Here is a 27,290-nt window from a genome sequence, read left to right as displayed (position 1 = left end):
TGCCAATTTCTTTAGATGTTTTTTGGGAAGACCAGTGAAAAGTGCATTGCAGTAGTCTAACCTGCTAGTGATAAAGGCGTGAATTAGTTTTTCTGCATCTTGTTGAGTTAAAAAGGGCCGCACTTTGGCAATGTTTCTCAAGTGGAAATAGGCTGTTTGAGTAACTTTACTGATATGGGGCTTAAAACTTAACTCTGCATCTAAGAGGACACCGAGGCTTGTTACTTTTGGTTTGACCTGGTGTGCCAAGTTCCCCAGATTACCAAGAACAATATCTCGCTTTAGTTTTGGTCCCACCAAAAGTACCTCTGTTTTGTCATCATTTAGTTTCAGAAAATGTTTGCTCATCCACTGATTAATAGAGGTTAGGCATGCAGTGAGGGAGCAAAGGCCATCTGGGTTAGTTGGCTCCACAGAAATATACAATTGGGTATCATCTGCGTAGCTATGGAAGTTTACATTATGCTGACTTATGACGTTTCCCAATGGAAGCATATATAGGGAAAATAGCAGGGGACCAAGGCAGCTCCCCTGGGCCACACCAAAAGGCAAGTCATGTTTTTCAGATACATGATCTCCTAGACTGATATAAAAATCTCTGCCAGTAATGTAGGTTTGAAACCAGTTTAGAGCATTATCAGAGAGACCCACCCACTTCGCAAGGCGGTGAATTAGGATGCTATGATCAATGGTGTCAAATGCCGCACTCAAATCCAGAAGAATAAGGATTGAGACTTTGTTTGAGTCAGTAGCCAGTCTGAGATCATTGACTATTTTTACTAGAGACGTTTCTGTGCTGTGATTTGATCTAAAACCTGATTGGAATTTTTCAAGGATACTGTTTTCGTTGAGGAAGGTATTTAACTGATTACAAACAACTTTTTCAAGTACTTTGCTCAGGAACGGTAGATTTGATATAGGCCTGTAGTTGCTCAGATTGGTATGGTCAAGATTTGACTTTTTAAGTAAAGGTTTCACAACAGCGGTTTTAAAAGCAGTTGGAAATATACCTGTTTCTAATGAGGTATTTATTACCTTGAGAATAAAGGGAGCTAAGCTATCATATACTTTTTTGAGGAATCTAGTAGGGATTGGATCTAAAACCCATGTTGAGGAGCCGGTTTGAGTTATAATTTTACCAAGCTCAGATTGAGTAATAGTGCTAAAGGACCTTAATTTTGGGGGGCTGTTTTTGGGTGTACTATCAAAGATATTACTTGTGTTACCAATAGCCTCCCTTATAGAAATTACTTTGTTTTTGAAGAAGTCTGCAAATTATTCGCATCTTAGAGAGGATGCCTGACTGAGTGTATCAAAAGGTGTTTGATGCAATAGCCTATCAATGGTAGAGAACAACACCCTAGAGTTTCCACTGTTTTCAGCAATTACCTTAGAGAAGTGGTTTCTTCTCTCATTCCGAATAGCTCTATTATAATTTGCTATTTTTTCTTTTAGAATGGCACGGTGAACCTGTAACTTAGTTTTTCTCCATGTTCTCTCAGCTTTTCTACAAGATCTTTTTAGATCATGGATATTTTCGTTCATCCAAGGTGTCAGTTTGCTACAGGGCCTTTTTTTAGTCTTTAAGGGTGCCACTCTATCAAGCATAGCGCCTAATTCATGATTGAGAGCCTCTACCATTTCATCAATGGGATGATGTAAAATATCTAAATTTATGGAGTCTATAAGAGCTATGAACTGCTGTTCTGCTCTAATGTCCAAGAGTCGCGATTTGATTGCAATTTCGGGATGAATTTTTGGAGTATGTAGTACTATATTAAAAGATACACAATAATGATGAGACATATTTATATCATTTACTGATAAGTCTGTGACTTCTATCCCTCTAGAAATGACTAGATGGAGGGTGTTGCCAATCACAGACAATGATGTCTGTATCATTGGCATGGATGACAACTCTGCCAACTCCTTCATTCTGGACACTGTAGAGAGTGTGGAGTATTATCCTTGTGTCTGCCTCTTTCTGTGTGGACTCAAGAGCAGGAACATCCCTGACAGAACCATCTGCGAGCACAACGCTCTTTGTCTCTTCTTTAAATCCACCACCCAGATAGATATGAGTCAGGCCTATAGGAGGCTCAAGTTGTTCATGCTCACACCACCTCTCACAGAGGAAATGAAGGAGATTTGCTTTATTGGCTGATACTGAAAAAAAATCCTGTGGATCTGGAGCTGTGAATTGCTCACTAACTTCATATACCTTTGCAGATTTTGGTGTGTACCTCCGGCTTTGTTCAGCAGACTTAAGGCTGGGTCCACTGTATCTGTCACAACAGAAGTGTATAATCTCAGTGCCAGCAGGTACATCATTCATCAGCATTTTTTTGTATCTATCAGCAATGTGTCCAAATGTTTCACCTTTGTGAAAAGACCAGTGGCGTATGGCACACATAGCGTCGATGACAACTGATGTTTTTCTGTCACCTTGAGGCAGATCAGGAATGATGGTCACTCTGGTCTCCTCTTTCAGGATCTTCACTAAGCTCGCCTTGGTACCAGTCCTCATACTGCCATCTTCCTGGAAGAGGGATGGGGGGAAGTCACTGCACTCATGCTTGCCAATGAAGTCAATAATGTTGAGCTCTCCACCACTGGCAATGATCTGTGTCATACGCAGAAGGGCAGTAACTTCTTGGCTCTTGCCAGGTGCAGAAGATTTTCCACCAGATGTCTTTGTTTTTTTGTTTTGTGTGTGGAAAGTGTTGAGCTTCACGATGCTTGTTCTCTTCTGAGCATTGGACAATGACTCAGACAGTGCTCGTAGACCCAATTCCTTCACATGTGTTAGGTTGTCCTTTACTGTGGGTTCCGCACACTGTCCTGTTGATATGTTTATCAAGCATGGTGTGGCTTCTGTGAATGGGTTGGTCTCCACTGCTGCAATAACCTTGATAACCATTTCTGCATCCCTGGTGACACGACTATGGCCATATTCATGGTGTGGGCTGGATGAATGGAGATGTAACATGGACTTTAGCTCTGCAGAGACAGCTGCAGTGAGAGGTTTGGTGTAGACCCACTTTGTTCGGGCTGCAGGGTTGAGTGTAATTCCATCTAGTCCACTCGCTTCCTTGGCATCTGCATTGTAAGTCTGCTCCAGAAGCATGTCTGGAGACACATCGTTATGGCTGCCGTCAGCTCTCCTTCCAACGAATGCCCCTGTCATCATAGCAGCATGTACCTTTGGGGCCGTTTCTGGCAGTTTCTTCATCTCGGCCAAATACAGAGGCAAAGACTGTTGCCCATATTTGTAGTGACCTGCTGCAGTGAGGTAAGGTAGCATTCGCGCTGAATTACAGAGATGTCCTACCCAGTCACCATCTCTCTCATAATAGATAAATCTATGCAGAATGTCTGACATCTCCAGAAAGATTGACCAGAAAGTTGCAGTTGGATGTCTATGCAGTGATTTCTGAAAAAGCAGCATCTGTGTGGGTGTGACTCTTGGATGACCTTTAGCTTCTGAGTACCCCTGGTGTCTTTTCCAAACAACATCTTCAAGACCGTTTCTACCTCTGACTGCCAATGCTCTGTGCCTGTCTCTGTGACCCTGACTCTGTGATGCCTCAAATGCTTCCCAGTACAGGCGCCACATGGCTTCACTGAGAATCCTGATGGCATGAATAGTTTGGTAATAGTCAGCTTTCTCACCAAACATTTTCTTGACGGTCCCTTCCTTTTTTTTTTGCAAACAGCCTTCATGTAATTGTGCGCTTGGTGAAATCCCCCCAGCAGTAAGACTACATTGCAAAACTCTTCTCTGTGTTTGTCTCTGATTGTAACTGCTAGTTCATAAGTGGCCTGATCTCCAGTAATGATGGTATACTTATCCCCAAGTGCATGTGATGTCTTGACCAGCCGCTTCATCTCTTCTTTGAGGACAGATGGATCAGTTGGAGATGCTGGGATAAGAGGAAGATAACCAATGGTGCTGGCCACTCTGTGTGGGTGGAGATCCGCACAGAAGGCAGAGAAGCCAGGCAGTACTGTTTCGGCCTCTGGAGGAGAATCCAGCAATTGTGAAGTTGTAGTTATCCTTGCTAGGCGCCACACAAGCAAAAGGTCTTCAGCTGTGCCATCTGAGGAAGTCATCACACTGTCAAGGCTCTTAATGTGTTCAAGTGACCTGGATCTCTGTCTGTCTTTAGTTGAGATGTGGCATATAGGAGCTGGTTGATCAGGGACATCAGATAGGGTCTTTCTCCTGTCGGTTGTTGAAGTAGGGAGTCTGTCACCCTCCTGCACTCTGCTACTCTCTCTATTTTCGACAATGAGTGCTGTTGTGGCATGGAAACTTCCCCCATCCAGCGTCTTCTTCTTCCAATCCAAATTGTCCATGGCAAAGACATGGGGAATCCTGCGGTTCTTGGTCATGGCCTCAGGAATATATATACCATCTGTCTCTACTTGCAGCATCGCCTTTTCACCTTCTGCTGTCAGCTGACGTTGCAGAGGCTCGTAGCTGATCCCCACCCCAAGTCTATTGCTCAGTGTAATTAACGACTTGCTGCGTGTCTGATTGAATATATGGTACGAAGTGGCTATGTCCAAAGGTGTTGGTACTCCAAAGAAATTCTGCAGGATGTGCTGTGAGGTGATGAGGGACTTCTCTGTTGTTGCCTGATCAACAATGACTCTTCCTGCTTCAGAAAGTTCGAGCACCCAGTCATGGAGTAGCATAGCTGTAAAGTTGAATAGTGAGTCTGGCACCATATGACTTGCAGATGTTAAAGATATGTCGGTTGAGTGCCTCTCACGACTTTGCTTTTTGCACTTATGACAATCTGCTCGAATGATCTTAGCTGCTTTCTGTAGGATGTGGTGTTTCTCATCCATATTACCCTCTAGTCGTCTTAACTTCTCAAGAGCATCACCAAGGGGTACACTGGATGCACATATGAAGCCTTAACCCCATGTCTGGTCAAGGACTGATATGCGTGATCCAAAGTGTTGCTGTAACTTTGATTTCAGTGTGTGGGTTCGGTAAACATCTGCAGTTTTGACATCAAGCTCCCTCAGTATGTCGCGGTAGTGGTCACATAGAGACTTCAGAAGGAATCCCGACAGGTCTTGGAAAAGAGGGGCCTCCAATTCTTCAACAAGACGACTAAATGCAGCATCATGAGGGTTTGGCTTGGACTCTCCATTGTTCATGCATGATTTGTGATAGGCTATATCATTTGCTATCATGTCATGGCCTTGCCCAATCAGTCTTAATAATATGTCATTTCTCCCCAGTTTTTTTGCCTTTTCTTCTATGGCATTGTGGCTGGTTTTAGTAGAGACTTTAGACATTGGCTGCTTTCCCTGAAACCACTGTTTATTGCAGATTATTAGGGTTGGGCACCGAAACACGGTTCTAATATGGCACCGGTGCCGACACAAACGGTAGTAACTGCATCGAATAACAACGTGGATTTCGGTGCCTCATTTCGGTGCTTAAATAGCGTTTCTTTTTTTTTTTTTGTATACGAGGCATATCACTGCATGTCATGCGCCATCTCTAACGTCTGGATGTGTTGATAGCAACACATCCAGATACAGGTAGCTAACATATGATAAACACTGGATGTATAAACCAGAGGGGTGCACCACATAGGCGACTAGACAGTGTTTGACAGCTTGCGTGAGCCCAAGTAGCTTACTTTAAAGCGATATCGCGAGCTCCTGTCAAAATCTAGCAGTGGGCCTAACTACACACAAGCAAAAGGCTATGAAACAACATCAGCAGTAGGCTAGCCTACACGTTACACAATATCCTTGCTAATGCGCTGACATTTATTTGAAATGTTATCAGCAAAGTTGTAAGGTGAAAACTCTATTTTTACGGTGTGTTAAACAACATAATGGCATGATAGTAATCTTTCATGTGCATGAGGCCCATATAGCATCACAATGAATATGAAGATCATGTTAAAAGTTAGCTGGCAAAAACATAAATATGTAGGTTACATACCTGATGTCACTGAGCTGTCAAAGAGGCTACGAAACCATCTCCATACGTTATCGCTAATTAAACTCAGCTGACTGGTGTTAGCGCATAGCCATAACTTAGTTGCTGTTAAAATGCCTACTAGGCTAGCGCTGGGAATCTAAACACTTCAACACCGACATGTAGCCTAACATGTTCAAAACTACTGCGTGTTATGGGTTAAGACATGACATTTCTTGAAGCATTTGGGAACACACTGAATTAACTGGAAAGTAGAGTCCCTGTTAGATTAGCTTGCTTGCAAATGCCGTTGTCCATGACCTGGCAGTTTTATGGCATGCGGTTTTAACATACCTTATGGCAAACCGCCTACACTGGGTAAACTTGAAAGCAGAGCTTACCATTGTGTGTGCATGCATGGCAAGCTGTTTTAACATATAAATGTATTATTCTTAGGAGCAATGAGATATTGATAGTAAATTGAATATAACAGTTCAATTTCATGTTCAAATGTGTCTTATCAATAAAAAAAGCAATTCATGCTTTAGACCATTTTAATTTAAAACATTTTAAAAACAAAGTACCGGTTCAGGCACCGTTTCGGCACCGGCACCGTTTTAAAAGTATCGATTTAGCACCGGTATCGGATAAAACCCAAACGATACCCAACCCTACAGATTATACACATCGTCTTTGGATCAAATACCCCACTGTTCTGCCTGGTGACCTTGACAGCATCATGCTGTGATGAACTGCATCCTCCAGTTGCTTCACCCAGTCGTTTCCTCTCAGCATATTTAACGCTCTTCTCATTTAAATACAAGTTTCGACATTTCCTGTGCCATCTTGGTGCATTGTCTTCCAACCAGTCTTCTAATATTGTGTCATGACGCAATCTCAGAAATACCTCATCTTGCCGAGATGAAATTGGTTGTTGTTGAGGCCTGAATCAACTGCAGCTCTATGGAGCTCTGACTTTGACATATAATGCACTTGGTGTAGTCTGTGCGTGAAGGTCTTTTGACCTCATGCTTCAGTGACACGGCAACTTCTGCCACACGTTTCCTCTGGCTTGTCATAGTGCAGGAACCAAATCTGAAAATTGAGTTGAAATTAGCATAGTTATTTGCCTAGTTCAAACAAGTTGACTAAATCAATAGCAAAAACATGAGGGCTGGGCCCCCTGAGTGTGTGTGGTGGGGATGCATAATTAAATGGGATTTTTTTTGCCAACAAATAACATTTCATTAAAGTTGTACTTGTCAATTACACATTTCATATTTCACTGAATTATATTGACACATGTAATGTACCAGCATGGAAGGGGGGGGGGGGTATGCTACTCTCTTATCTAAAGAGCCACAGGATTGTAGTAGACCTATGCCTATTTGTCTAGGTATATAAGTAGGCTACGCACACATTTCTTAAGTGGTCTGAAGATTTGACCATTTAAATATTTAAATACAGTTGATTAACAATGTCAATCAACTACAGTCCACAATTAGGCCATAACAATCATGTAAAAAATACTGATAGGAGGCTACCCTAAGACCTAGGTTTTTACATAAGATACGATTGGCTGTTGACTAGCTAGCCTGCAGCTAACTGGGTAACATTAGCGATCCGATACTATCCTGAGGTATTTTTTCAAAATTCATATCAGAGTTCATATATTATGTCTAAGTCACTTAGCCAATCTGTGTAGCAAAACACAATGGATATGGATATCAGGACACATAACATGACTATTTTAATTAGGATGGAAAGAAACGATGCCCCCATGGGGTGAGTTACCGGCTATTACTGTTTTAAAAAATAAGTCCATGAAACACTGTGTCTGTGAGGATCTGATTTTTTTACTGCCCAAGCTATTCATCATTATTATAGTGTTCATATTATAGCGACTTGAAATGAGATTGTTTTATAATGAAAACTGAAAAGCACTTACCATGAAATTTCTCGACTTCGATTTCACCAGCTTCTCGATATTTTATCGCTGCCAATGTCTTTGCAGTCCACAGCAGCAATAAGTGGTTATCTATTGCCATCTAGTGGTGAAATGAAAATCCAAGTAGCCTAATAGCCTTTTTACATGGGATTTCCAACAATACAGGAAGTAGCGTTAACATAATCGTGCACCACTGCAGAAGAAGACGTTGTGTTTTTGATGTGTTTGTGGACTAAATTCGCAGTAAACGTGCAAGGATACAAAGACAGAACCGACTGATGTCTTATTTGTTTTAACTTTACATGGTCTGTTTTACAAGATCACCTTTTTGGTAAGTAGTATACGTAAAACTATTTGATCAATCAAAGCTATTTTCTTTGCAGCAGGCTAAGCTAGAACTAGTGCTAGTGGAGAAAAATGGATAATTAGCAACAACAGAAGTTCAAAGTCTTTCAATGTAACGTTACACGATCACAACTTTATTTCATACTGCTTGTACAATCAAGATATCGTTTGAAAGCCTTGTGTTCAAAACTAAAATGATATATAGCATAGATATGAAAGCAGTTATGGATGATGGCATTTGATCGCGGCTGCTAGCTGCCTGATAGGGAACTGCAAAGAGCTTCAAACGCGCATTTTTTTGCGGGGGGACACGCATACTTTAAACACATCCTACAAGTTTCCAGCAGCTTGTTGACCGGGTTGTCCACCCAGGTTGTGATCCTCAGACATCATAGATTTCATTTTTATATGACAACCTTTTACAGCAGCCCATGTCTGATTTCCTAAAAAACGGGTGTTTTGCCCCCTGGGTAATAATAAAAATGATAAAATAGTAAACTACCAAACTACAAACAAAACTTAACTAAATATATATAAAAAAGAAAATAGAAAAGGTATACAGTATAGTACCCAAGACAAAATAAACAAACAGAAATGATAATAATGATAATAAATTAGCAGAGACATGAGTGGAATCATTCACTATTTAAGGAAAGCAATTTTATATAAGTGGGTCTTTAGACTAGATTTGAAAACAGCCACAGATGGTGCAGATTTGATGTTATAAGGGAGGCTGTTCCAAAGCTTGGGTGCTCTAACTGCAAATGATCGGTCACCCCTAGTTGACAGTTTACTTTCTGGAACAACTAAAAGTCCCAGGCTGGAGGATCTGAGGGGCTGGGCTGGACAGTAGGGGGTTAATAAATCTGTTAAATAGTCAGGTGCCAAACCATGTAATGCTTTATAGCAGTGTTTCTCAAACTTTTTCAGACCAAGGACCACTTAGCTAAAAAAAAAAAGTAGACCTAACAGTAAATTACACAATAGGCCTACTCACTGATTGTCTTTGCACCTTGCTTATTGTGTCAGAGAATTTATATGATTTAAACTGGCATGCCTTACATAGGCAGTGTTGCCGAAATGTTTGGATTTACATACAACTTGGTTCAATATTGCAAACAACTCATCTATATTATTTTTTACCACGTCTGCTCACGGACCACTTGGGCTAGCTTGCGGACCACACTTTGAGAAACACTGCTTTATAAGTAATAAGGAGGATTTTAAAATCAATCCTAAAACTCACTGGCAACCAGTGAAGATTGGCCAGAACTGGGGTGATGTGTTCCCTAAATTTAGAATTTGTCAAAAGTCTGGCTGCTGAATTCTGAACAGTTTGTAAACGAGAGATGGAATGACGATTTAAACAGGTGAATAAGGCGTTGCAGTAATCAAGTCTAGATGAGACAAATGCATGTATAATTCTCTCTGTGTCCTTTAAAGAAAGCATTGATCTGATTTTGGAAATGTTTCTCAGTTGATAATAACAGGACTGCACAAGGAGTTTTACATGTTGGTCAAATTTTAAATCTGTATCAAATAAAACCCCTAAGTTTCTAGAAGTAGTCTTGTTATTTGAGGCTAAATTTCCGAGAAAAGTCTTGATTATAGACTTTGTCAGGGCCAATGAAAAGGACTTCTGTTTTGACAGAGTTAAGCTGTAGTAAATTCTGAGACATCCAGTCTTTCACATCAGCTATGCAATCCTGCAGTACAGTTAGCTTGTTAAGCATGTTTGGTTTGACTGAGAGGTACAGCTGTGTGTCATCAGCATAGCAGTGAAATGATATGTTATGGTGGCGAATTATGTGGCCTAGAGATTGGTCCTAAAATTGAACCTTGGGGAACACCGCAAGTAATAGCTGAGGTAGAGGAAGTAAAATTACCTATTGAAACAAAAAATGTCCTGTTGGATAAATAGGATATGAACCAGTCCAAAGCAGGACCCGTTATGCCAACCCATTCTCTTAGTCTTCTAATTAAAATAGCATGATCAATGGTATCAAAAGCAGCGGTGAGATCCAGCAACACCAAAACAGAGTGCTCACCAGAATCAGCTGCCATTAGTAGATCATTGGTTACCCTGATAAGAGCAGTTTCAGTGCTATGCATAGGACGAAAACCTGACCTGAATTTCTCCAGGATGCTATTGCCCTTTAACACTTCAGAAAGTTGCATCAAGACCACCTTTTCCAGAATTTTGGAGATAAAGGGCAATTTAGAGATTGGACAAAAGTTTTTTAAAATGGAAGGATCAAGGCCAGGTTTTTTTAGGAGGGGCTGGACACTGGCTGTCTTGAAAAGGTCAGGGACACACCCTGAGGAAAGAGAATTATTTAAGATTGATAGCAGACTAGGGCCTATAGCACTAAAGACTTTTTTGAGAAGAGTAAAATGTCTAAAGGACTAGATGAAGGATTCATTGCTGCAACAATGTCAGTGAGAGTCTGTATAGAGATAGGTCTAAAATAGCTCAGGTTATTAGGGCAAGAAGGGGGGCATGGAACATTAGCAAGAGACATCGGAGATGGGATATTTGACCTAATATTAGCAATCTTATCAATAAAAAATGATAAAAACTTTTCACACTCATCAGCAGAGGATGCCAATACAGTGGCGGGAGTAGTATTCACGAGGCGATCAATAGTATTGAACAGGAATCTAGAATTGTTTCGATTGTTAGCAATAAGGTTTGAAAAATACTGTGATCTGGCATCTTTGACTGCTTTGTTAAAGGAGGAAGTTAGTTCTTTCAAATGTTGGTAATGAACCAGAAGCTTAGTGGCTTTCCATTTGCGTTCAGTTCTCCTACACAGTCTTTTGAGGCTACGTATTTCATTAGTGATCCAGGGAGATTTGTTAACAATAGGTTTCCTTTTAGTTTTAAGAGGAGCTACAGTTTCTGGTATGGTGGTGCATAACTCATTAAATGTGTTAAGCATGTCATCTCTATCTGGTTAGGGTTTTTAGGGTTATGGTTCAGTCCGCACCAACGGAACGGACCAACCTAACCAACCTAGACCATGCCTAGGTTGGTTAAGAGTATTTTGGATATATATTGGATATTTCAATGTGGTAATATGGTGGCAACATGGAGGGGAGTGTCTCCAGGATGCTGCTTCACTGTTAAGCCTTCATGAGGTGTCGTGGGCCTAACTTAACAAAACATCGGTGAATGACGGTGCCCACTTGATAACCCCAATGACATGCTGCATACTGCATACTGTTAACTTATATTTTCCCTCCTTATGTTTAACCTTGGACCCGGGGAGCGGATGCGCTGTGTGTTTGTGGGATATGAGTTAGTTGAACCAGTCGCAGGTGAAATGGTAGCTACGGAGTTGCTCTGTACTGAACTGGAATAAAGTCGTTAAAGTTATATAAACGTAGTGTTTATTGAGTCTAACATTGGTAGCAGAGGATGGCTGCTAGTTACAAAGTTCCGCCGAAGTTTGACGAGACCCGGCCATACGAAAGTTGGAAAAATGAAATCAACGTCTGGACGCGAGTTACAGAACTCGACGAAAAGAAACATGCACTCGCTGTCGCCTTGGGGCTCCAAGGAAGAGCCCGGGAAACAGCCATGGAAATACCCGCAGCTGACTTGGACAGTGATACCGGTATGAATACGTTGTTAGCAAAACTAGATAGTGTGTTCCTAAAGGAGGAAAAAGACCGCGCATATGAAGCGTATTCCCATTTTGATAGCATTACAAAAGACAGTTCGCTGTCCATGTCGGACTATATAATTGACTTTGAGCAACGATATAACCGGATGAAAAAGTACCACATGACTTTACCCGATGCTGTGTTAGCATTTAAGCTCTTGGACACGGCTTGTCTGGATGTGAAAAACAGGCAACTTGCACTGACAGCGTGCACGGACTTAAAGTTCGCCGACATGAAGTCAGCACTTCAGAGGATTTTCGGAGGAAAAACGCCAGGCACGTCAAACGGAATACAAGTAAACCAGCAGGACGTGGCGTTCTTTACAGAGCAAAGAAAGCAAGGACGAGGACAACGGTACACGTTACAGACTGGACAACAGAGGCAGCCTTTACCAGGTACCAATCCACTGGATAAATTCGGTAAGAGATCAAGATGTGCCATCTGTCAGAGCACGTTTCATTGGGCTAAGGATTGTCCTCATAAGAAGAGTGAACATGTAAAGCTAACTGAAGAAGAAAATGTTGAGGAATGTAACATCACACTGTTTACAAACATTGTAAACATCATGTCTGACTCAGAAATCTTCTTGGTTGAATCCCTGGGGTCAGCTATTATTGACACTGCTTGTACTCGTACTGTATGTGGGGAGAAATGGCTGGAAAACTATGTGAAAGACCTCAGCCCAGATCAAGTGAACAAGGTGCTGCAAACTGAAATCCCCAGTTGCAGGCCATTTCGATTTGGAGATGGAAACTTAGTATATTCCACCAGAAAAGTGAAACTGCCTGCCAAAATAGGGCAGACAAAATGTCATGTTGAAGCCGAAGTGGTCAAAGCTGATATCCCACTGCTGCTGAGCAAAACATCTTTGAAGAAAGCAGGAACCATTTTGGACATGGAAAACGACCGAGCTGTGATGTTCAGACAACCTGTGCCTCTTGAATTCACTAGCTCTGGCCACTACTGTGTAGACATCAGAGACAAAGATCCTAAAAAAGGTGAGATTGAAAATGAAGTCCTTATTGTGACAGAAAACATGTCCACTGATGAGAAACATAAAGTTCTCCTGAAGCTTCACAAACAGTTTGGCCATGCTTCTGCAGATCGTCGACAAAGGCTCATTCGTAGCGCAGGAAATGAGGATAAAGAATGTATTACTATTTTGCAACAAATAGTACATGACTGTGACATATGCAAGAGGTACAGCAAGACAAAACCAAAGCCTGCTGCAGGTTTGCCCTTGGCCTCAGAGTATAATGAAACGGTAGCAGTGGACCTGCACGAGTTGGAACCAGGTGTATGGTACCTCCATATCATTGACCATTTCACGCGTTTCAGTGCTGGAAACATTGTGAAAACAAAGAAATCCTGTGAAATCGTCAACTCCTTCATTCACACATGGATAAGTGTACATGGCCCCCCCCCGGAGACTATACAGTGACAATGGTGGAGAATTCAATAATGAGGAAATCAGAGACATGGCAGAAAACTTCAACATTGAGACAAGAACAACAGCAGGATACAGTCCCTGGAGCAACGGCCTTCTGGAGAGGCACAATCAGACACTCACGAAATCATCCAAAAAGTGAAACGGGAAAATGGATGTGACTGGCACACTGCTCTTGACTGGGCCCTTATGGCCAAGAACAGTATGCTCAGTGTTCATGGTTATAGCCCACATCAACTAGTATTTGGACAGAATCCTAACCTCCCCTCTGTATTAGTTGATAAGCTACCTGCCTTAGAGGGTACCACTGTAAGTGCTAGGGTAGGAGAACACATATCAGCTTTGCATGCTTCCAGGAAAGCATTCACTGAAGCCGAATGCTCAGAGAGAATTAGGAGGGCACTTCGCAAGCAGCTCAGACCTACAGATGACAAATATGTGACAGGGGACAGAGTATATTACAAACGAGCAGACTGCACTGAGTGGAAGGGACCAGGGGTGGTTATTGGTCAGGATGGAGCTGTTGTATTTGTAAGACATGGTGGTATTCTTGTTAGAGTGCATCACTCTAGGCTTTGTAAGGTGAACACACAGGAGCAGGACAAGCAGATTGCACAAGATGATGCTAACAGAAAAGCAGAAAGTGAGGAAGGCATGACAAACACTGCAGTAGACAGCTCAGATAGTGATCAGGATACTGACAATGAACAGGAGAACATCAGTGACATGGATGTGAATACAGGAGAAGTGTTGCACCCACCCATGACACAAACTAATGTGACACAAACTGACACAGAACACAGGGCCTGTGGTAACCCTGACCCTTTTGCAGGTGTAAAGTTAAGAACAGGTCAGACTGTAACATTTGTGAGCAGAGATGATGGCATTCAACATACAGCCAGAGTTTTAGGCAGAGCAGGAAAAGTCACAGGAAAGAACAAAAACTGGTATAACCTACAGCATCTTGAACCTAATGGCTGTGAGGGACAAAAAGAGTTAGTTGATATGTCACATGTTGATAGTCTTAACATTGAGTCAGAAGACAGGGAGGCTGATGTACTCATAACAAAAGACATTTCATTTGATGTAGCAAAACAAGAAGAAATTAAGAATTCGCAAAATAATGATGTGTTTGAGGAGGTTGAAAATGCAGGCCAAAAATGTCTCTCCACCAGATGGGTCTGTAGTCTCAAAGAAACTCCCAAGGGTATTGTGCCTAAAGCACGACTAGTAGCCAGGGGTTTTGAAGAGCTTAATATGCAAGAGTTACAGAAAGATTCTCCAACTTGTGCCTCAGAATCTCTTAGGCTATTGTTATCAGTAATCTGTCAAAACCAGTGGCAAGTCCATTCTATGGACATCAAATCTGCATTCTTGCAGGGCATGGAGCTGTCCAGGGATATTTATATCCGGCCCCCTCCTGAGGCAGGCAGTGAAAATGTGATATGGAAACTAAAGAAATGTGTATATGGTCTTGCTGATGCATCTCTATACTGGTATAACGAAGTCAAAGAAATCATGCTGGGCACAGGTGGTAAAATGTTGCAGGTGGATCCAGCCGTCTTTTTTTGGTTAGACAAGCAGTTTAAGGTTACTGGAGTACTTGCATGCCATGTAGATGATTTTTCTTTGGGCAGGCTCGCAAGATTTTTCAACAAATGTGATTCCCCTACTGAAGTCTGCGTTCCATGTAGGGCGCGAGGAGCATGAGCAGTTCTGCTATGTAGGGATGGATTTTGCTACTGTTAATGGTGTAGTTCAGGTACATCAGCACAGTTACATTGAGAATCTACAACCTCTTCACATGCAACCAACACGTGCTATACTGAGGGATGCCCCCCTTAATGACACTGAGAAAGAGCAGCTTAGGTCAAAAATAGGACAGATCCTATGGGTTGCCAAGCAGACCAGACCAGATGTTATGTTTGACTCATGTAGTTTAGCATCTAATATCAAAAATGCTACGGTGCAGTCTATGCATGAGGTAAATAAAATCATCCGTAAGCTGAAGTCAGAAAGGGTGACCCTCAAGTTTCAGCATTTAGGAGACAATGATGCTCTCAACCTGGTTGTTTTCAGTGATGCTTCTCTTGGTAATCTTCCAGATGGTGGTACACAGGGAGGGACATTGATAGTTCTTATGGGAGAAAGAGGGAAGTTTTCTCCTCTCTGTTGGCAATCCAAGAGAATTAGACGTGTTGTACGAAGCACTCTTGCAGGAGAAACACTTGCTATGTCAGATGGTATCTATAGACAATGCTATTTTTCTTGCAACTCTTATGTCTGAGCTCACCACTGGTAATGCTGAACTGAATGCTCCTTCACTGGTCTGTGTGACTGACAATCGATCTCTGTTCGATGCCCTTAAGTCAACTAAACAGGTCACAGAGAAGAGACTCAGGTTGGACATAAGCAGCATTAAGGAGCTTATACAAAGCAAGAAAATCAAAGAGATGCTCTGGTCTGACACAAAAGGCCAACTCGCTGACTGTCTCACCAAAAAGGGAGCATCGGCTCTGGTGCTTTTGAAAGCTCTAAGTGAAGGACTGTGGAATCTGTGGTGAAAACTTTGTTTGTGTTAATATCTTCATATTTTGTCAAACTTACTCTGAATGTATCAGGATGTCATTTTTTTGTTTTATAGTCATTGGATGACTTTGTATGTTTATTTGAAATCTTGACAGGTATTACTTTTACATTGTTTTATTATTTCACATAAAAAGGATAGGGAGATTGTTAACTTATATTTTCCCTCCTTATGTTTAACCTTGGACCCGGGGAGCGGATGCGCTGTGTTATTGTAGGATATGAGTTAGTTGGACCAGTCGCAGGTGAAATGGTAGCTACGGAGTTGCTCTGTACTGAACTGGAATAAAGTCGTTAAAGTTATATAAACGTAGTGTTTATTGAGTCTTAGATGAGCCATTTGTCTTGTGTTTGTGACCATTGGTTGGCAGATGGTGGTTAGCATGCTTTTTTAAAGTTAATTTGGGCAGGGGCTTCTGAATGTGTTTTTACCTTGGATTTTGGCACAAGGGATTATAACACCTAATCCTGTGTATTAATGTAATGCAGTCCCCTGATCTAAACTCCATAGTAAAACAGTGGGGTGTGTCAAAGAGGAGAATGCACAAGTGTGGACCTAGGAATCTGGACAATTTGGGGAGATTTTGTAAAGACTAATGGTCTTCAATCCCTTGCTTTGTATTATCCAACTTTATGGGGTGTCATAGAAGAATATTACAAGCTGTTTCATTGGCAAAGGGAGGCTTAATTTTTGTTAAAAATATTTATTTCTTTATGTGATTTTCCTTTTTCTCAAAATACATTTTCTTCCCTTCAAGGTTGGATTTTTACTCAGTGTTTTCATTGTGAGATTACAATAAATCACCAACAAATATTTTTTTATACCATTTTTTAGTCAACTAGCAGAGGTGCCAATAATTCTGGAGGGTACTGTATATATATATATACAGTATATATATATTCTTACAACTAACTTTCACACTAACCCCTTCATCTTTCTCCAACTCTAACCCAATCTCCCTGAGGTTCTCTTCAAACTCCTCCCGCCGAAAATGCTTGTCATCCTCATGGTAGTCTGGCTGATGTTCCTGTGCAGCAATCTCTGGATCCTCTTGTGGATCTGGTGCTTGACGGGTACGCCTAAAGCTACGCCTCATGCTTTCCCGCATGCTCCTCATGAATGAGTGTGAAGCCTGGCGGTTTGTGCTGTTGGGCTTCTGCACATGGTACGTGAGCACATAGTCTACAATGAGAGTTATGCACAAGGGAAAATCAGGCATGTATTTTCTTCCAGATTATCAGCTTACGATAGGCTAGATTCAGCATAGAGTAGAATCATCCAGCATTTTGTCATAATGATGAACTACAGGTGCATCTCAAAAACATTTATATTGTGGAAAATTGTTTCCCACAATTTATTTCAAAAAGTGAAACTTTAATATATTCTATATTCATTACACAAAAAGTGATATATTTCAAGCCTTTTTTGTTTAAATCGTGATTATAGCCCACAGCTCATAAAAAAAAAAAATCCAGTACATCAAAATAGAAAAAAAACAATTTATAATAGAAATGTTGCTTTCCTGAGCCTTTAAAGGAGAATTCCGGTGTGATATTGACCTAAAGTGTGTTGAAACATGATACCGAGTGTGAACGTATGTCTCATAGCCCATCTCGGCTTGTCCCCTGCACTCCAAAATCTGGCGCTAGTTAGCCGATGCTAACAATGGTGGTGCTCCGGCATCGGCCTAGCCATGCAAATAAATCACTGTTTTACACCATTTACGAGGCTCAATGCATCTCCACACTTCATTGGTAGACTTCCGAGGGCCCTGACATTTAAAACGAGACATTGAGAACTTTGAAAAAGCACTGGTAGTTTACTTACAAGACGATTTATACAGACAGGTCCTTCACGAAGTATAGCGTTTGCAGACATCTTGAATTTAGTCACGATAAGTCGAGCGACGAGTAAGAATGAACAGGTATGATAAGGGATCAGATTCCAAAAATAATTCTGTGGAAATGCATGGATTCCAGTTTCTTCCAGTAGCAGCAACTGGAATCCATGCATTTCCACGGAATTATTTTTGGAATCTGATCCCTTATCATACCTGTTCATTCTTACTCGTCGCTCGACTTATCGTGACTAAATTCAAGATGGCTGCAAACGCTAAACTTCGTGAAGGACCTTTCTGTATAAATCGTCTTGTAAGTAAACTACCAGTGCTTTTTCAAAGTTCTCAATGTCTCGTTTTAAATGTCAGGGACCTCGGAAGTCTACCAATGAAGTGTGGAGATACATTGAGCCTCGTAAATGGTGTAAAACAGTGATTTATTTGCATGGCTAGGCCGATGCCGGAGCACCACCATTGTTAGCATCGGCTAACTAGCGCCAGATTTTGGAGTGCAGGGGACAAGCCGAGATGGGCTATGAGACATACGTTCACACTCGGTATCATGTTTCAACACACTTTAGGTCAATATCACACCGGAATTCTCCTTTAATCTCTCAGTCTGGTTCAGTACTGTACACACAAGTCATGGGAAAGACTGCTGACTTGACAGTTGTCCAGAAGACACTCACTGACACCCAAGGGTAAGCCATAGCAGAGCATTGCTGAAAGGGCTGTTGACAGTGTGTTGTATCAAAGCATATTCATGGAAAGTTCACTGGAAGGGAAAAGTGTTAGCCTGACATTGTCATACTTACCTCTAGTCAGAATTTAAAGGAACACGCCACCCAAAATCAGTAGTAATTATGTTCTTACCTTAACTTTCACGAGTTGAGTCATACCTCTCCCGCGCCGGTAGGTGCACTCAAACGCTCTGTCGCGCGGTGCGAATGTGTTAGCATGTTGCTATGCTAGCGGGCTCTGCCGTGGCCGTAGAGAGAGGAACATAGCAGTTATCAAACACCTCCATTTTTTCCCTACTTAAATACAGTTGCACGAGTAGTTGATCAAAATGTGTACGTCACACAACATGAAACGTGGCGATTTTCCAAGCGAATAAACAGGAGAACTACAATGTGTGGCGCAATAGCACTTGGGAGTACTTCGACCTAGCGTGGTAATATTATTAACACCTAATTGTAGATCCTATCCACCACAGAGTTTAGAATCCATGCTGGATCGACCCTCAGCCTCTCCCTCTCCTCTGAGCGAGAGAGAGGCACACACACTAGAGATGCGCTGATGGGCTATTATTTCAACCATAACTGCATAGCAAAACTTATCATCCATCAGCCATCCATCAGCACCAAAGTTTGTTGACCAATTTTCAAAACTGCACCCGCCCACCATCCGTTGGTTGTTTTAATGTAGGCTATATGGGTGATGCAGCGCTGCTGACGTGAGGCTAGAAAGCCCTTGCCTGTTCTAGAAAGACTGATCTAATGCAGCAAATATATTAAAAGGCTGAAGTCGTACATTGGCTAGGCCTATCCCCAGAATATCAGCAGCAAACTCAGTCTCTGTCGCGCAAAACAGTCTCCAAATAAAACGCACATCGGCATGTTGCCTATTCAGCCAGCTTGTGACAATATATCGTCCAAAATGCTTGATTGCATTGCATTCTCCACATTTTTAGCTAAATTTTCATGTACCACATCAGCATTTTTGTTCAGTGAATCTTTTGTAAATTACTTTACAATTACCGTCGGGCCCTTGTCAGCAGACTTCGGCTTGCCTCTTGCCACTATACTCCTTGTCTTCCGATGTCATTTCTGAGTCATCTACAGATGTTTACACACATTCACCTCCCTAAATAGAACCAACTTGACGTTGACTTCAACCTGTGTTATATCCTAGATGAGACTGCCTGGGTTATTTTGTTTAGATATTAGCCTATATATAAAACACATAATTGTAGCCTACCATTCAGGGAATAGGCATTTAAAAGAGAGAGAGTGATATGACTCAGAAATGACATCGGGCGATGGCAGTGCGAGATGTTCAGAACGTAAGAGCTAAAACTTCTACAAACTCCATAACATCCACAGCGGAAAAAGAAGGCAAGAAAAATAGTCGGAAAACTTAGATGTGTAAGGCAAGCAAGCAAGTTTGGCGGTTGTTACTAAAAATGTGAACATGCACGTTGCACTGTTGTGCGGTGGACTTTCAGAATGAATGAAGTCGGAGTTTCTTTAATATCGAGGCGTCATATTTGTCCGATGGCCTGCTATAAAATGAATTGCGATGTCTGTCTGAAAAAAACACGCTCGTGCAGTCAAAATGAATGGGAGTCTTCAGAACAGGCTTGTCAGTCAACCTGACATATGTGTAAAGTAGCCTATAATGTGAATGACTTGTTATTTTATCAAGGATTTCTTTCTTTTTGCAAAAAATTAAGTACAATAGGCATTAATTAGTAGGCCAGGAGAATGCTGAAATTATGTGGCAAATTGATAAAATTGTAAAAGGACGTGACCGAAGCTGAGGCAAGCCAGGCAATAGGCCTATAGGCCCGACGGTAATTGTATAAAGCAATTTACAAAAGATTCACTGAACAAAAATGCTGATGTGGTAGGCTACATGAAAATTTAGCTAAAAATGTGGAGAATGCAATGCAATCAAGCATTGTGGACGATATATTGTCACAAGCTGCATGGCAGAATAGGCAACAGGCCGATGTGCGTTTTATTTGGAGACTGTTTTGCGCGACAGAGACTGAGTTTGCTGCTGATATTCTGGGGATAGGCCTAGCCAATGTACAACTTCAGCCTTTTAATATATTTGCTGCATTAGATCAGTCTTTCTAGAACAGGCAAGGGCTTTCTAGCCTCACGTCAGCAGCGCTGCATCCCCCATATAGCCTACATTAAAACAACCAACGGATGGTGGGTGGGTGCAGTTTTGAAAATTGGTCAACAAACTTTGGTGCTGATGGATGGCTGATGGATGATACGTTTTGCTATGCAGTTATGGTTGAAATAATAGCCCATCAGCGCATCTCTAGTGTGTGTGCCTCTCTCTCGCTCAGAGGGGAGGGAGAGGCTGAGGGTCGATCCAGCATGGATTCTAAACTCTGTGGTGGATAGGATCTACAATTAGGTGTTAATAATATTACCACGCTAGGTCGAAGTACTCCCAAGTGCTATTGCGCCACACATTGTAGTTCTCCTGTTTATTCGCTTCATGATGGAGGGCAATTCCATGGAAAATTACATTTTTGGTAACATCCATAACGCCAATAAAACGTGATGGTTTGATATGATGTGAATGATTACATGAAATTTGAACTTTTGCTATTTTTGGCTGAAGAATGTAAATGAGAAAAAATGCACAAATGAATGCTATCATTCACATCATACAAATGCCAAGGCATTTCACTGGCGTTATGGATGTGACAAAAAGTCTATTTTCCGTGGAATTGCCCTGGACGTTTCATGTTGTTTATACGTTTCATGTTGTGTGACGTACACATTTTGATCAACTACTCGTGCAACTGTATTTAAGTAGGGAAAAAATGGAGGTGTTTGATTACTGCTATGTTCCTCTCTCTACGGCCACGGCAGAGCCCGCTAACATAGCAACATGCTAACACATTCGCGCCGCGCGACAGAGCGTTTGAGTGCACCTACCGGTGCGGGAGAGGTATGACTCAACTCGTGAAAGTTAAGGTAAGAACATATATTACTACTGATTTTGGGTGGCATGTTCCTTTAAGTCTGATACTGCTCCATTGGGACGTGATTATGGGGCGTGTTTGAAATAATACAGGGGTATACAATACATGCCTCAACACTCAATTGGATAGACCTAACCAATCAGAACGAAACAGCTTGCCGTGAAATTTAATCCTGTAGTTAAAACACCCAAACCATCTTGTACGACAGACATAATAGCGAAATCTACGTTTTTGTTGCACAACAGAAGCGTGCTCAGATGACGTGATAGACGAGACACTGTTGCTCATCTGTCCATCATTGTACAAAGCCCATCCAGACAATTTGATTGGTCCAAAACAGCTTTGGTTCGGGCATAGTTGCTTCTCATCGGAACAGGTCCAAACCGAACTTTGTGGGTGGAGTCAGTGCATCAAGAGCCACTATGCACACACATGTCTAGGAAATGGGCTACAAGTGTCACATTCCTAGTGTCAATTCCTAGTAGTAACACTCCTGAAGAGACAACGTTAGAAGCGTCTTACCTGGGCTAAGGGGAAAAAGAACTGGGCCGTTCCTCAGTGGTCTAAAGTCCTCTTTTTATCAAGTCCAGAGTCAATGCAGCCATCTATCAGGAGATTTTAGAGCACTTCATGCTTCAGTCTGCTGACAAGCTTAATGGAGATGCTAATTTTCCTTTTCCAGCAGTGCCAAAACTACTGGTAACTGGTTTGCTGACCATGGTATTACAGTGCTTGATTAGCCAGCCAACTCGCCTGACCTGAACCCCATGGAGAATCTCTGGGGTTTAACATTCTGAAGTATGTCTACAAAAAAGAACCAAAGCTGCCATATTTGCCCATATAAGGAGATCCAGGTGTTAGTTGAAGCTAACTACATATGGCAAGTTGCATTGCAAGTTAGCTCTGGGGTAGCAAAAATCAAAGTGCGCCGTCTTAACATTCCGAAGATCACAGTATCCACTAGAAGGCAGAGGACAAAAGTGTGTAGAGCAAAACGTCTGCATTTCCAATTTCTTCATCCCTGTTTAACAGGTGCGATAATTAAAAATCCCCATGTTATTTTCCCATAGGAAAATCTCAAGATACTGGATCTTCTTATATGAGGAAAGATGGTAGCTTTTTTGTAGGTGAACTTAAGAGGTCTATAGTCTAGAGGAAAATAAGACACACCAGACCCATACAGATGAACTTAAAGCCGCTTTCAAAGCAACGTAGGCTTCCATAACACCTCAGCAGTGCCTCCATGCCTCATCGTATTACAGTTTTTCTCCATTGGTTTGGCTTATTTCTTGAAACAAATTACATTCTCAAAATAACATGGACAAACCTCTAAACTACTTGGCAAATGTTCACAACAAAATTTAATTTGTCATTAATTTCATCAAATTGCAAATGTCTTAGTACATGTCTCAATGTCTCAATACATATTTGCAAATGATTAAGTACAGGTAGCCTACATTTAGCACAATTTCCAAGTGGATAGATCTTGTTGATCTAAACTGATTGTTGATTCTCAGTCTAATGGTTGTTCTCTCCAAAACATGTCGGCATCATTTCATTGTATAAGTCATCACATGCACAATAGTCTGTTCAATTGTCAAAATTAGTCAAGAACATAATACCGTGGATGGCCAGGAGGGCGAGGACGGTGGCCAGGAGAGGGAGGGTGAGGATAGCAACCAGTGAAAAAGTGTTAGTTGTGAAACTTCAGCTTTATTTACAGCACTGTAGGCTACATACAATTGTCCTTGTTTTTTGTTGATGTGTTTATATTACAGTATATCATGTTTTATACATTTCTTTTTACTCTGATGTAAGTTACTTTATGTGTGTGAATAATAATGGTTACAATTACTTGGCAGTATGAGTGCAATGTGTGATGTCACTTACCATAACCGTTTTTTTAGTTTTATACATAATTGTATTGCCGTAAAACTCCAAATAATAGCCCGGGCTTTTATTTTTCTAAATCGCCAAAATGCACCGGCTTGTATTTAAGACAGGTGTCTATAAGAGACAGGCCTTTAATTTAGTGTTGAGATGTTCGTTGAGCTAGGCCTAGAAATAACGACCCAATAGCATAAGCTGATAGACCGAAAGCATAACAACAGGAGGTTACACATTATATTACGTTTTATTTATAATTCGAATGTGTTTCACAAATCAGATCATGTAAGAATTAGCCTACTATAATATATCTTAGATTATTGGCAGCTTAAAAAAACCAAACGATGTGAATGCCATGGGCTGAACAATACAAGTTACCATCGAGCATATGAACTTGTTGCCCGAAACACATCAACAAGAAAGAATGAATGCTACCATGTAAAACAACTGCAATTAACAACTGTGATTAAAAATCCCTATTCCTATTCATTGCTATCATCATCACGATCCTTGGCGAATTCCTCCTCCTCTCCTCCACTTCTCACTCTCCGGCCTCCACTAACTCTGCCCGCCTTGCTTGCACTAACAGCTCCCGCCCAGATGCGCAGGGCTCATAAGGTGATCCTCGCTTCCATCAGAAGCTACTGTCAGGCCACATACCCAGGGGCGCCTTAATACCACCCGAGGCCCCTGGGCTATATGTTTTTTAAGCCCCCCCCCCCCCCCCCCAACCGCAAATATTAATTATGATTAAATGATACCCGGCCCGCGATCTGACCCGACACATAGCGTGCGCTTTTGGTTAATAATATGCAGTGTAGCCTATTATTCAGCCTATGTAAAACCTTTACATAAACAGGAACAGAATGCCCTCGAATCACGTCAGCCTACCCATGACATCGCTTATCAAAAAGGCTAGCCTACTGCACGAAAACAAGCGTTGAACTTTTACAACACATGTTGTAGGCTAAGTTAAGATGGGTAGGCTACACATATGGACGTTTAAAAGCTTTTCAAGCTTTTCAAGAGTTTTTTTTTAAATGCTGTCTACTTAACACACCAGTTTAACGCAGTTTGGGAGGGACAGAAATACTTTTAGCCTATAAAAAGCTGGCTCATGTGACTTGAACATGGCTACCTTATGCATGCATTATCACTACACTACATGGAGATCTCACGTTAACAAGGGAGACAACATAACATAGACTATTATATGTGCGAATGGGTTAGCACAAACTTAGCTGTTGGTGAACGGAGATGCAGATCACTAATTCATGTCTTTGCGCCACAGCCCATGTTCTGCGTTCACTCCAATGAGACAAGTGAAATACATGTTTTTAAAGCCGTTTCATTTCCAGGCTATTTGCTACGATATTTACCTGCTATGCCTTCTGTTTTCATGGACAGTTACAGGAATCCACGTCATTCGTTTATCGTTGCTTCAATCCTACACACGTTATCTCCAGAGTTTGTATGATAAGTTTGTCAGTCAGTTTCAGCCTCTCCTCTAGCTCCTCTACACCCGTTGGAATTTATTACGTTTTGTTACATTTTGTTACACTTTAGAATTGGAGAAGACAAAGGGGGCCTCTGGATGGATGTAAGAGCAGTACGATGTGCTCAATTATTTAGGCTAGCTCCAGAGTATAATGACGCCGCGAATATGGACACGCCGTTTATTATTATTGATTATCATTATTATTATTAGGAGGCCCCTCATTGATCGAGGCCCCGGTAAGCCCCTGCATTAATGCGCCAGTGCACATACCTAAGGACAACATCCCGAAGTTAATGACATAATTATCTCTCCTCTCTCTCTCACACACACACACACGCTGTGCACAAGCAGACCTTAAAGGAATTTTTCAGCCGCTCCGTGTCCAGCTTGTCCCACGCTTGAAGTACCCAGTCAACCAACAAGCTGCGAGATGGGGCCCTCATATTTCCTCCAGCGGTGTACTCCTTGTCCTTATCCCCTGACATCCAGTTGTCATAAGACTCGTGCAGGCTGGCTACAGGGGCCTGTATGTACTTTGTACAGCCACCGGGTATCACAACCGTGGTTATGTTGTAGCCCCTTTTGAGCTCAGCTTTTCAGGCTGGGAGACGAGGGGCGAAGTTGAGCTTTCCCACCACTCTCTGAAGCCAGTCTGCAGTCAGCTCCTCGTTCATCCATCCATTTTTGGATGTGGCCACCACCACCCCACTGATATTTTGCATCGATTTCACCTCCTTGATCCCCCCTTTGAAGACAACGTAAGGTTTCAATTTGGTCCCATATGCTTTTGCAGCCAACACCACAGTCAAGTGTCTCTTCTCACGGCCTGTGGTTTTTAGTGGAACACTGCGCGCACCTCTCGCATCCACCGTAGTAGAGCCCACCATATCAAACCACACGGCTGTTTCGTCCTTGGCTATAATGCTAATCATTTTACGGGAGACTCTGTGATGCTTTGCCCGCATACTGTGGATTAGGGCGGGGCGATATAAACGGTATAAGCGGTATGCGATAACAATTTGGCCAACGATAGAGATTTTTGTTATACCGGCATATTGCAATAGGTCATTATGTCATCAAATTGCAACACGCTTGGCCTGCCGGGACCGGCAGCAACCACGAGGAGGCCACAGGTGTGGAAAAATGGCAGCGAGCGGTGAAGGTATTGTAACGATTTGATAGCGACACAGACAGTAGCTGAGAACGAGAGCAGAGACACAGACCCAGAACACAATACACACGGAGCAGGTCAAGTACACACACACGCTACACATACAGGGGTGGACGCAGCCCCCCACACAAAAAGGATCACACACGAGGGAGAACTAAAAGGGAAACATGTCACGATAAAGACGCTAACTTTAGACTAATAACTTAGGAGAAAAACAGACATAAACCCCCAAACAGGGTAGGAATTTCACGGCGGCCACGTCGTTGCCTCTTGCGTTGGCCTGAGGCCCCTTTGAAAATCAGAGGTTTACAGGCCACGGTGGCCTTGGTGCCCCCTTCTTTCAATATTCTGCTTTGCGTCCTTATAATAGCGATTTTTATTTAGCCTGTGTGGCCTGTCAAAATAATCTAAGCATTCACAGCGCAAATTAATTGAGTATTTTACGCAGTGGAGAAAGTGACAGCGCAAGAAAGAAAGTGCGTCCAAATTCCATTCATCTCAGTTGAACTACTCGCGAAGTAGCCTATTCATCACACAGACATCACAAGTATCACATGAAAGAGCTTTTTCTCAGCTTTTAAACGATGTTACCCGATAATTGCTTAGTTGAACGGTTCGCGAGAAAAGTAAATAATATAATTCAATTTAATCATACATTCTACTGAAGGTTTTGCGTCCCATGATCTCCCAACCCATTCATCTCGGATACTTCACGAACCCTTCTTTTAACACACGACAAACCTTATATCAAAATAAACAGCAGACCTTACCGAACACAAAGGTGTAAAGCAGTCCCCTGTACAGTTAGCCGTTCTAGAGTAATCCAGTTTTGAATTTGCAGTAAATTTCGACATGCATGGATGTCTCCAAATTTGGGCTTTAAGTTTTACAATGTGTTTAAATTGTTCCACATGATTTCATAACCGGCCAAATACAAAATAAATTTTACAAATATCGCCTAGATATTGGTAAATCAGAGGACAGCTGACTGAGTTTGTGAAAGTAGCCTTAGCCTAATGATCACAAAATGCTAAGCATGCATCTAGGCTATTTGAGTTTCTTAAAGCTGAGCTGTGGTTAAATTGTTCAATACATGATTTTATAACAGGCCAAATATAAAATAAATGTTATAGCCTAGATATCTGTAAATATTAGATGATCAGATGATTTACAGTTCTATGTAATATGTCATGTTTCATGTTTTTGTAATGTTTC

At 41.7% G+C, this 27,290-nt stretch overlaps 1 protein-coding gene across 1 annotated transcript in view; it reads right to left on the bottom strand.

Annotated features, from left to right (window-relative positions):
• LOC143126014 (anoctamin-1-like) overlaps positions 1-27,290 on the bottom strand; it is a 197,835-nt gene that overhangs the window by 123,251 nt on the left and 47,294 nt on the right. The window contains exon 4 of the mRNA XM_076287933.1: positions 16,875-17,131. Coding sequence (XP_076144048.1) covers positions 16,875-17,131 — 257 coding nt within the window. The remainder of the gene's footprint in view (positions 1-16,874; positions 17,132-27,290) is intronic.

This window comes from Alosa pseudoharengus, unplaced genomic scaffold, assembly GCF_046254945.1.
Source record: "Alosa pseudoharengus isolate Yale_2024_CS ecotype anadromous, Long Island Sound unplaced genomic scaffold, YU_APseudo_1.1 YU_APseudo_1.1_scf_16, whole genome shotgun sequence".
Taxonomy (NCBI): Eukaryota; Metazoa; Chordata; class Actinopteri; order Clupeiformes; family Clupeidae; genus Alosa; species Alosa pseudoharengus.
This window is presented reverse-complemented; position numbering and strand designations above follow the sequence as displayed.